The following is a 12,779-nucleotide window of genomic DNA, read 5'->3' on the forward strand; positions in this document are numbered from 1 at the left end:
TTCAAAAGACAAAAAAGAGGTGCAAGATGGAATTGTCCTACGGCACTCCCACCCAAACTAGGCCCCAAAGAGCACATTATTCAAAAGACAAAAAAGAGGTGCAAGATGGAAGTGTCCAAGGGCACTCCCACCCAAACTAGGCCCCAAAGAGCACATTATTCAAAAGACAAAAAAGAGGTGCAAGATGGAATTGTCCTACGGCACTCCCACCCAAACTAGGCCCCAAAGAGCACATTATTCAAAAGACAAAAAAGAGGTGCAAGATGGAATTGTCCTTGGGCCCTCCCACCCACCCTTATGTTGTATAGACAGGACACGCACACTTTAACAAACCAATCATTTCAGCCACAGGGTCTGCCACACGACTGTGGCTGAAATGATTGGTTCGTTTGGGCCCCCACATCACAAGCTGCCATTTAATATGTCCCTGCACAAACTGGCTCTACAGAGGCAAAAGGTCGTCCTCATCCTCATCCAGCGATTCCTCACCACCATCAGTATCTTGTTCTTCCTCACCCTCACAGAGTATTAATTCGTCCCCGCTGGAATCCACCACCACAGGTTCCTGTGTACTTTGTGGACGCTGGTCTTTCTCGTAGAATTGATAATTCATTTTTATGAACATCATCTTCTCCACATTTTTTGGAAGCAACCTCCTACGCTTATTGCTGACAAGGTTCCCAGCTGCACTAAAAACTCTTTCGGAGTACACACTGGAGGAAGGGCAACTGAGGTAATATAGAGCCAGTTTGTACAGGGGCTTCCAAATTTCCTTTTTTTTCTGCCAGTACTGGTAAGGACTCTCTGACATGCCTACTTGGGTGCTGTCACCCATATAATCCTCCACCATTCTGTCAATGGTGATAGCATCATAGGCAGTGGAAGTAGACATGTCAGAAATTGTTGGAAGGTCCTTCAGCCCAGACCAAATGTCCAAACTTGGTCCTTTATCACCACCAGCGGGGGGTTTAGGAAATCGCAGTTGTTTCCTTGCAGAACCAGTTGCTGGAGAAAATGAAGGAGAAGGTGCTGCTGAGTCACTTTCCACTTCAGAAGATGACAGTTTTCTAACCAGCAGTTCTTTGCACTTCTGCAGGCTTGTGTCCGCCGGAAAGAGTGACACCACGTAGGCTTTAAACCGAGGATCGAGCACGGTGGCCAAAATGTACTCCTCTGATTTCAAAATTTGTACCACCCTCGAATCCTGGCAAAGCGTATGAAGGACTTCATCCACAAGTCCCACATGCTTAGAGGACTCGCTCCGTCTCAGCTCCTCCTTCACTTTCTCCAACTGTTTCTGCAAAAGCCTGATGAGGGGAATGACCTGACTCAAGCTGGCAGTGTCTGAACTGACTTCACGTGTGGCAAGTTCGAAGGGTTGGAGAATCTTGCACAACACTGAAATCATTCTCCACTGTGCTTGAGTCAGGTGCATACCCCCTCCTTTGCCTATGTCATAGGTGGATGTATAGGCTTGAATGGCCCTTTGCTGCTCCTCCATCCTCTGAAGCATATAGAGGGTTGAGTTCCACCGCGTTACGACCTCTTGCTTCAGCTGATGGAGGGGCAGGTTCAACAGTGTTTGCTGCCGCTCCAGTCTTTGGCATGCAGCCGCCGAATGACGAAAGTGGCCACAAATTTTTCGGGCCACCGAAAGAGTCCCCTGCACAGCTCTGTTGTCTCTTAGAAAACTCTGGACCACCAAATTTATCGTGTGAGCAAAACAGGGCACATGCTGGAATTTGCCCTGCTTTAATGCCCGCACGATATTGCAGGCATTGTCTGACACCACAAATCCCCAGGAGAGTCTAAGAGGGGTAAGCCATTGCCCAATGATTACCCTCAGTTTCTGTAAGAGGTTATCGGCGGTGTGCCTCTTACGGAAAGCGGTTACACACAACGTAGCCTGCCTAGGAAGGAGCTGGCATTTCCCAGGTCCTACTACTGGTGCTGCTGCTGTTGTTGCTGCTGGACAAGGTGATTCATCTACCCAGTGGGCTGTCACGGTCATGTAATCCCTAGTCTGCCCTTTTCCACTTGTCCACATGTCCGTTGTTAAGTGGACAGTGGGTATGACCGCATTTTTCAGGGCACTGAGAACACTTTTATGCACTTTACTGTACAGCTTCGGTATCGCCTGTCTAGCGAAGTGGAATCTTGACGGTATTTTGTAACGGGGACACACTAAGTCCATCAATCGTCTAAATCCTACTCCAGCAGTTATGGACACCGGAAGCACATCTAATACAATCAGATCTGCTAAGGCCTCAGTTACCCGCTTTGCCATTGGATGACTGCTGTCATACTTCATCTTCATGGCAAAGGACTGTTGGACAGTCAATTGCTTAGTGAAATAAGTGTTCCGACTTCCCCTCCGGGATGATGAATGACTCCCAGCAGCAACAGCAGCAGCGGCAGCAGTAGGAGGCGTAGCAATGCAGGATCCTCCAGAAGAATCCCGGATAGGAGAGGAGTCAGTCAGGCAAGTAACATGGCCTATAGGACTACTCCCAATCCTCATTGAGGAAGAAATTGACGAGGAGGGACTTTGCGGTGTAGTTGGGCACGTGGACACAACAGGACAAAGGGATTTAGTTGTCCCTGGACTGTGTACATTCTTAGCCACAGTTTCTGAACTAAACAGCAACTTATGAACGCTCTTCAAGTGACGTAGAAGGGAGGATGTCCCTAGGTGGGAAACGTCCTTACCCCTGCTTATTTGAGCTTTGCATAAGCTACATATGGCAAAACAATTGTTGGACGGTTTGGGATAAAAATAATTCCAGACCGAAGAGGTGGATTTATTGGTCTTCTGTCCAGGCATGGTGATGCCCTTTGGGATCTCACGGACAACAACTGTCTTGCCCGGTGCCTCATTTAAGCAAACCGCATCAGCATCGTCCTCCTCGTCAATTTCTCCCTCAGCACCAGCTTCATCAATATCCTCCTCCTGGTGTACAACACTGACACCTTCATTATCGACATCTGCAACTGCACTGTCTGTGATCCTTCCAGCACATGCAGAGGGTGTGCTGCGAATGCTGAAAGGAGCATCCTCTTCCCGTACAGTGATGGGAAGGTCAGGCATCGCAACCACCAACACCCTTGGACTCTCCACTGGGATTTGTGATACCATGTCTTCTTTGGAAGGCAGAGTTGTTTGCTGGATTTTTGTTGGTGACACCTTAAATCTCTTAAATTTTAAAGTGGGAGAAGGAGGAGGAGGAGGAGGACTTTGATCATCTTGTGAAGCTGAGCCACTAGTCATGAACATAGGCCATGGCCGTAGCCGTTCCTTGCCACTCCGCGTTGTAAATGGCACACTGGCAACTTTAAGTTTCTCCTCCAATGATTTGCTTTTTCTTTTTAAGGGCCTTTTACTCAACTTTGGCTTTTTGGATTTTACATGCCCTCTACTTTGACACTGGGCATCGGCCTTGGCAGACGACGTCGATGGCATTTCATCGCCTATGTCATGATGACTAGTGGCATCAGCTTCAGAAGCACGACGAAGTGGCTCCTCATCTTTTCCTTTTTTTTTATCCTCCATATTTTGGATATCTAACGGTAGGCAGCGGTGTCAGCAAACTGGATACCGAGATATCAGCTGGTTGTTGTCACTATCCAGTGACAACAGCAGCAAGATACAAAAGTGGATATATATCAGTAACACAACAAGTGGCGTCAGCAAACCAGAGTTATTTACTGCGATATATGTAACGGCAGCGGTGGCAGCAAACTGGATACCCAGATATCAGCTGGTTGTTGTCACTAGCCAGTGACAACAGCAGCAAGATACAATATTTATTTTGTGGATAGTTACACTGGTAGGTAACACAACAAGTGGCGTCAGCAAACCGGAGTTATTTACTGCGATATATGTAACGGCAGCAGTGGCAGCAAACTGGATACCCAGATATCAGCTGGTTGTTGTCACTAGCCAGTGACAACAGCAGCAAGATACAAAAGTGGATACACTGGTAGGTAACACAACAAGTGGCGTCAGCAAACCGGAGTTATTTACTGCGATATATGTAACGGCAGCAGTGGCAGCAAACTGGATACCCAGATATCAGCTGGTTGTTGTCACTAGCCAGTGACAACAGCAGCAAGATACAATATTTATTTTGTGGATAGTTACACTGGTAGGTAACACAACAAGTGGCGTCAGCAAACCGGAGTTATTTACTGCGATATATGTAACGGCAGCAGTGGCAGCAAACTGGATACCCAGATATCAGCTGGTTGTCACTAGCCAGTGACAACAGCAGCAAGATACAATATTTATTTTGTGGATAGTTACACTGGTAGGTAACACAACAAGTGGCGTCAGCAAACCGGAGTTATTTACTGCGATATATGTAACGGCAGCGGTGGCAGCAAACTGGATACCCAGATATCAGCTGGTTGTCACTAGCCAGTGACAACAGCAGCAAGATACAATATTTATTTTGTGGATACACTGGTAGGTAACACAACAAGTGGCGTCAGCAAACCGGAGTTATTTACTGCGATATATGTAACGGCAGCAGTGGCAGCAAACTGGATACCCAGATATCAGCTGGTTGTTGTCACTAGCCAGTGACAACAGCAGCAAGATACAAAAGTGGATACACTGGTAGGTAACACAACAAGTGGCGTCAGCAAACCGGAGTTATTTACTGCGATATATGTAACGGCAGCGGTGGCAGCAAACTGGATACCCAGATATCAGCTGGTTGTCACTAGCCAGTGACAACAGCAGCAAGATACAATATTTATTTTGTGGAAAGTTACACTGGTAGGTAACACAACAAGTGGCGTCAGCAAACCGGAGTTATTTACTGCGATATATGTAACGGCAGCGGTGGCAGCAAACTGGATACCCAGATATCAGCTGGTTGTCACTAGCCAGTGACAACAGCAGCAAGATACAATATTTATTTTGTGGATACACTGGTAGGTAACACAACAAGTGGCGTCAGCAAACCGGAGTTATTTACTGCGATATATGTAACGGCAGCGGTGGCAGCAAACTGGATACCCAGATATCAGCTGGTTGTTGTCACTAGCCAGTGACAACAGCAGCAAGATACAAAAGTGGATACACTGGTAGGTAACACAACAAGTGGCGTCAGCAAACCACAGTTAAAAATTTAATTACTGAGTCTGCGATATCTAACGGCAGCCAGTGGTGTCAGCAACAACAACAACTTAATTATTTTTTTTATATTTTTATATATTTTTATTTTTTTTTTTATTTTTTTTTTATATACTCTGAGAGGTAGGTACAAGGTAGTGGCACTGGCAACAACAGAGGTGACTGCCTGGTAGGTGTTTACAACCATATAACAGGTAGCCAGGCAGCACAAAAACCCTCTCTGGCAGCACAATAAAAATTATTAAACCCCCCTCTGTCTGTAGTATTCTGTAGCAGGCTAGCAGCAGCAGTGACACAATTAGAGATGAGCAGGCTATAGCAATATAGAAAGAAAACCCCCTCTGCGGCAGTACAATAAACCCCCCTCTGTCTGTAGTATTCTGTAGCAGCAGCAGTGACACAAATTACAGATGAGCAGGCTACAGCAATATAGAAAAAAAAATCACTCTCCAGCAGCACAATAAAAATGATTAAACCCCCTCTGTACTTGCAGCTCTTTAGCAGCAAGCAGCACAGTGACACACACAACGCTCCAGCAAACCCCCCTCACGGAGCAATAAATAAAACCCCCCTCTCTGGCAGCACTGCTGCCTGCTCTGCGTCGCCCCACAGAATGAAGATGGCGGCGGCGGGTCCCGGCTTTTATGTAATCCGGATCTCGCGAGAATCCGACGTCACCAATGTGACGTCGGGCCTCGATTTCGGCTCCGGGCCTGCGCGGGAGTCCGCGGACGTCCTGGATCCGGATTCGGATTCAGGACGTCCGTGTGGATCCGGATCTCGGAGATCCGGACCCGCTCATCACTAATTATTAACCTCTATAGCATTCATTTGCAGTCAATGTTGACCATCTCACAGATCACAATATTATTCACAGGTATTGGCTAAAGCAAACTAAGCAACAGAGCAGCAGTGTTACTGTCACCAACACACAATAAGAGCTCATCACTACTAGAATCCAGCATTACACCCAGTGTGTGTAATTCACAATCTCTACATACCTCCCAGGAAGCTCCAGAGATACTAGCTGGGTCCGGCCATCCCTGATTGGACCCTTAGAATAGTGATGCCCTGGGAAGCTGCTCTGTGTGTCCACATGTTAACATTACACTACATGTACACACTGCCAATGAGCATTGTAGGCGGCTGGCACACCTATGGCATTTCCATGACACTCTCATGAGATGGAACAGTCTTGTTCAACTGCATGGCCATGCACCATCTCCACCCAGGAACAGAAACACCCATTTCATGCAGAACATGCTCTGCCAAACAGATAGATTAATCTGTATGCACTAGCAAAATGCTAAATCTGTTTAGTCCAACCTATACTATAAGTACCTAGTAGGCTAGTACAAGCCCCGGCCTGGCATTGTTGGGCTCCTTTCAGATTTGCCCCCAGCACCAGTTACAGCCCTGTTCATTAACACACAGCACCCAGAATAATTAGCATCCCACTCCCCATCCATATAACAGTTCACTGTGATACCACAACCTACGAGGTGATGATTTGCGTATCATGCGGGGCAGCTGCATCATACATGGCCAGTCTGTCCCTGCAGTCAGGACGCATCCACTTGAGTCGGAGTCGCAGGAGGTGAGCGGGAGGGCCCTGTATGTGCCACACACAGTTGGGAGAAGTGTAATCAGGACCCTGTAAGCGGATTTCTTGGCCAGCATGCACGTAACTGTACCTATAGCAGGCTGCAGGGGAGAGATGCACAAATGAGAGAGAAGTTAGCAAGAAACAACACAAAAATATAACTGTTTGTAACAGTATAAGTGGTTTTGGTAAGAGAATGCATGAATTGTAAGGTCCATACATACACACATACAATACAGGTAAGATTACAGCTGCCACCGATACTCAATTGCCTATGCAAGCATGCAGTATCCTGTATCTTTGATGGTGGTGTAATGTATGTGTAGATTACTACACACCCTCTATATACTGAAGAGACTCTTATGGTCATATTTCTGGTATGACAGATGGAGATGACAGATGTGCATACCGGGTTAGCATACATATTACCACATTTTGGCTGGCTGGGTTGGAGGTCTTGCTGTGATATCAGCACACCTCATTGAAGTCACTGTACAGGGTTCCGGCAGCTCAACACAGCGCTATCCTCAATAACAACATGTGTTTCCCAAACTGGAGTCTGTAACAGGAACAAGGCTTTGTGCAGTTTTCTTGTACCATTTGTTGACCCTTAAACTGTTCTTGGCTGTTACTACAGACATAGACTTACCTGACGTCTGTCGGGATTCCCCCCTTTGGGATGCCGGCATCGGTATTTTGACTGGCACTGGCATCCTGACTGCTGATTATCTGTACGTATACCAATTATATGTGTTGTCGTAATACAGCCTATCAATTCACTATGTACAGTATCAAATGAAAAAAAGTCAGTCCTATCCAATTCTCAAACTGTATTCTGGTTTATCCCATGGAATGATCACGATATTCCCATTGAAACGTTTCATCATGTATGTCTTAAATTAATACAGCCATTTTAAGGGGAATATTCAATCCCGGGTCAGTCGATCCATCCCGCCAGCAGTGACTCTGGCCCATTTGCGTTTTGCTTGACCGCATAACGCCAGGCAGGATGTCCCGGATGCTGATCAGTGAAAAAGGGGCGTGTCTTGGATTTGTCATGTTTCAGATCTACTGTAGTAAAGGTGCATACACATTGTACAAATATTTTGACCTATTTAGTTAATTTCGGCCATTCTGAACAATATTGGTCAAAATATCTTTTCAGTGTTTATGCGATGGACGACGAATGATGATGCGCATACCCGCATGGATATCTTTCAAAAAAGCCTATAAACTGTAGCTAGATCGTTTGTCTTTTGTCAACATCTTTCGTCATCAATGCCTTTCAAAAAAATTGGTCAAAAAAAATTGTACAGTGTGTATTCACCTTAAGTTTGGTTTGGGCCTCTTTGTGACAGCTCAGTGGTTCATCTAAAAATGAAACAATTTCAAATGATCCTACTCTTAGGACAAGAAGTAAGTTGGTTTTGAACAAAACTATGTCTGCCAATTGGATGCCAATCCAGTGCTGAGTATATCAGTGCCAGGTGAGCATGGCATTGCTTCTTCCAATTTTACAATACCCCATATCCATCTCTGCCCCACCACAGAAGAAACTTGCACATTGGTGGATGTGCTGAGAGATTTTGAGAGATCAGTGTCCAAACTCCGCACAGGGTGAAAAATCATACGATGGTTTCTGACCATTGAATTATTTTGTCACCGTTTGCAGATAAAATTTGTCTTGACCGGAGATGGCCGAATTTAGGGGGCGGGCACTGACGTCATGTGATTTTAGCCACCTGCCCCAAGCAGGCCCAAAGAGTGATAAATGACCAGCCAATCTGCTCATAAATGTCATTTGTCAACCCAGTCTGTAACATGACAGTTAGGGGCTGGTTGGCTGGGCATTTATCGCTCTTTATCACTCTCATGCTTATCTATTGTTAAGGCTTAATACAGCTACCCCATGGTTTGGTATGCAGTTCAGCATTCAGAATGAAAATGTAAAAAAAATATCGCTTCCTTCCCCTTATTTGGATTTTAATACTAGATAATAAAAGCAGTAAACATTATGGAATTATTATCTATGAAAGTCATAAATGAATATGTTGAGGTAAAACACAAGCATGTGTATTTTGTTTACTCGATCATAAGCATTTTGCACCAATATCATTTGTTTCACCAGATGACTCTATGACTTGTTGTAAAATGCATAAATCTAGTCACATCTCAACTAGAGAATTGAGGAAAATTGAATACAAGAGGTACAGATACAGATTTCATTTTCTGCAACTTGCTCATGTACAGGAGTTGTTAATATGCATTTTGTACATTGAGATAAAAAGACAAGACGTTGTGAAGTCAATGATTTAAATTAAATGCCAAAATTAATGCAAATTAAACTCAAATGACAGTATAATGAACATGGATTAACATTAATCATTCTACTTGAGGTCATGTTGTGTAGAGTACTTGTGTTTCTGGTGAGTATCCTGAACATGGATTGACATTAATCATTCTACTTGAGGTCATGTTGTGTAGAGTACTTGTGTTTCTGGTGAGTATCCTGAACATGGATTGACATTAATCATTCTACTTGAGGTTATGTTGTGTACAGTACTTGGGTTTATGGTCAATATACTGAACATGGACTAACATTAATCATTCTGCTTGAGGTCACGTTATGTACAGCACAGTACTTGGGTTTATGGTCAATATACTGAACATGGACTGACATTAATCATTCTGCTTGAGGTCACATTATGTACAGCACAGTACTTGGGTTTATGGTCAATATACTGAACATGGACTGACATTAATCATTCTGCTTGAGGTCACGTTATGTACAGCACAGCACTTGGGTTTATGGTCAATATACTGAACATGGATTGACATTATTCATTCTGCTTGAGGTCACATTGTGTACAGTACTTGGGTTTATGGTCACGGAAAAATTGTATAGCGTAAGACTAGATTTAGTAAAGCCAATGTAAAAAGTACACAAAGCCAGTAATATGGAAAAGCTAAGGTAAAACTAATTAACTGATTATCTAATTAGACCCATAATTAGAATTTATTTTCCGCCATTAAACAAGGCAACAAGAAATTTGCATGTACACAAAATCATATGCAGGGACAGGAACTCCCAGAGATGTTTAAAGAATAGAAATGATTGCATCATCTCCCTTTAATTTTGGGTCTGGGACCATTCTGTGCATCCATGGCCAGTAGACCAGGCATGTGCAGCGGCCATTGCAAGGAAGGGATCCGGAAAATGCTTTGTATTCATTCCAAAGCTTGGCCAGTCTGCCAATGTTGCAGCCGCTGTTAAAAATGGAGGAACCACTCCAGATATCAGAGATACATTTGGGTAGATCCTTAATATTTGCTGGTATCCCCCGAAAACACATACTTTCTGCAATATTATTTGATAGATAGGTAAAAGCCATTTTGGAATGTTCGCTTACATAAACTCCTGTATATTTCTGTGCTAAATCGTATACAGTTGTAGAATAGCTGATTAAACGCTAGCAAGGGCAAGCCAGGTCCAACATGCTGACTGCTAGACCTGGCATTTCAGCGGCTTATGAAGGCAGGCTTATCCACCTTGAATAACGGCTGGGCAATTCAAAGCTAGTGCATCTGTGACAGCACAACAATGTTCTGCACACACTGTAAATTGATGGATTCACGCACAAGAGCACTGCTAGTTATGTCACCGTAAACACAACTTTAGGCAGCCTCCAGCTCTATCGCCTGAAGGACCCACCATTGAAGGCACTGAATGAACAAGTACACTTCAAAAGGGTGAGGGTCACTGGGGAGAGTATGTAATACTACATGTTCTACTCTACAATAAAATAAAGTCAAACTATTTTTTTTTACAAGTTTGTGGTTTGCTTTTCTTTTTTTTATCGAGTGATTATTTTTTCCATTTTACCATTTCCTTATTTCAACAGAATCATTTTAATTGAATTAATTAAAGCACAGTGGTAGCAGGAGATGATGCGGCGTGCCTACCAGTACTGGAGGAGAACAGCTGCTTCAGTATGCTGGCTTCTGAAAACATAATTCAAAAGAAATTAAAAAAAAAAAAAAAAGTTCTCAATCAGCAGAATGGAACACAGTGGGTAGCAGGAAACGTAGTTAGCAATTCTTATTTTAAGAATAAGATTGTCTAACTGTAGGAAGGCAAGCTGGGCGAGGCCTTCAAATACCTACTTGGGACATGAGAACCTACAGATCATGGAATGGATATTAGTAATTGATTGCAATTGCAGATTATTCTGTATATGGCTGTTTCTGGTGTTAGGAATGAGATGGCGTGGGGTCTTGCTGACATTAGCACTGCATGTGGGTCCTTGACAAAATACAAAGTTAGTGTCAGGCTTTTAGGAGTAAATTCCAGTTTAGGGAGAATAATATTCCTGTTTATGTCTGGCTTGAAAGAATACATGATATATTACCGTAAAGGAGCCCATACATGGTCCGTTGTGTACGGCTCCGTTCTGTACTATGAACTCCCGCGCATCACATAGTACGGTACAAAAAGTATGTGCTGCACATACTTTTTGTACTAGGTACACATCGGATCGCAGTGCATGCACACTGCATGCACTAGGGATCCGATCCAATCCGATGTGTGCTAATTAAGTCCCAAACGGATCCGTTAAACGGACCGTGTATGGGCTGCTTAAAGGTTAGGAGGAAATTATCTATACATATCTAGGTACTTGTTTCCTATCTGGGCGCCCAGGTTTTCTACGTACGGCACCGTAATGAAATCGGATCTCATCGCATCGTACACATACACGATATTGAACGATGCGATGCGATGCGATCCGATTCGATTTCCCATAGGAAACAATGTGAAATGGCTCAATTTAGCCAAATTATCATAGGAACAATAGTAAATGGGCCAAAAACACCCCAGAACATTGAAATGTCCCCCCAAAAGTAGTTGACGCCACCCCGCCATCAACGTGAACCCAAAGCGTGGCGAGCGCAGCGAGCCCGCGAGGGGCGGCGGTACGCGTCCTCCGACCTTTTCATGCCCTACTATCCACTAGGGCGTGGAGTGAGAATAGAATAGTGTGGCGAGCGCAGCGAGCCACCGAGCCCGAAGCGTGGCGAGGGGACGCGGATACCTTCACAGTTATACGCGTCCCCTCGCGGGCTTCCCAGGTGTCCATGGCGACGCGGACACCTGGGAAGCCCGCGAAGGGACGCGTTTACCTGTGAAGGTATCCGCGTCCCCTCGCGGGGATCGCTGCGCTCGCCACGCTTCGGGCTCGGTGGCGCGCTGCGCTCGCCACACTATTCTATTCTCACTCCACGCCCTAGTGGATAGTAGGGCATGAAAAGGTCGGAGGACGCGTACCGCCGCCCCTCGCGGGCTCGCTGCGCTCGCCACGCTTCGGGCTCGGTGGCTCGCTGCGAGCCCCGCCACACTATTCTATTCTCACTCCACGCCCTAGTGGATAGTAGGGCATGAAAAGGTCGGAGGACGCGTACCGCCGCCCCTCGCGGGCTCGCTGCGCTCGCCACGCTTCGGGTTCACGTTGATGGCGGGGTGGCGTCAACTACTTTTGGGGGGACGTTCCACTGCTCTGTGGGTTTTTTTGGGGTTTCTGGCCCATTTACCATTCTTCCCTATGCTGATTTGGGTAAATTGATCCATTTAACATTGTTTCCTATGGGAATCGGATCGCATCGCATCGCATCGTTCAATATCGTGTATGTGTACGATGCGATGCGATCAGATTTCTCTACGGAGAATAGCATGGTGCGCAATTAACTTAGCGGGCGCCCAGATAGGAAACAAGTACCCATATCTATTATAACAGAAGCACAACAAACAGTAACATAAATAAAAAATAAAATAAAATAAAAGATAAAGGTGAACAGGGGCAAATGCAGTTTAACACAAGTTCATTTGCAGAGCATTATATTGTATGAATGTTACCTGTGTATAGGGTTTGATTTTACCTAAGGCATAAAATACACCACCACCCCAGCCCCAACATCCCCCAGTTTGTGCACTGACAGTGGCTTTCTATAAGAAGAGCTTTTTGCTAGGCTTTCGCTGGGCTG

The 12,779-nt window shown here is 45.0% G+C and overlaps 1 protein-coding gene across 2 annotated transcripts in view; it reads right to left on the reverse strand.

The window, feature by feature from the left end:
- TMPRSS6 (transmembrane serine protease 6) overlaps positions 1 to 12,779 on the reverse strand; it is a 95,536-nt gene that overhangs the window by 54,421 nt on the left and 28,336 nt on the right. The window contains exons 6-7 of one of the 2 annotated variants that reach the window (XM_083156356.1): positions 10,707 to 10,745; positions 6,640 to 6,844 (exon numbers count right to left, since the gene is read on the reverse strand). In XM_083156356.1, coding sequence (XP_083012482.1) covers positions 6,640 to 6,844; positions 10,707 to 10,745 — 244 coding nt within the window. The remainder of the gene's footprint in view (positions 1 to 6,639; positions 6,845 to 10,706; positions 10,746 to 12,779) is intronic. The other variant, XM_083156357.1, reaches the window with a different exon arrangement.

This window comes from Crinia signifera, chromosome 8, assembly GCF_055691185.1.
Source record: "Crinia signifera chromosome 8, ASM5569118v1, whole genome shotgun sequence".
Classification (NCBI taxonomy): domain Eukaryota; kingdom Metazoa; phylum Chordata; class Amphibia; order Anura; family Myobatrachidae; genus Crinia; species Crinia signifera.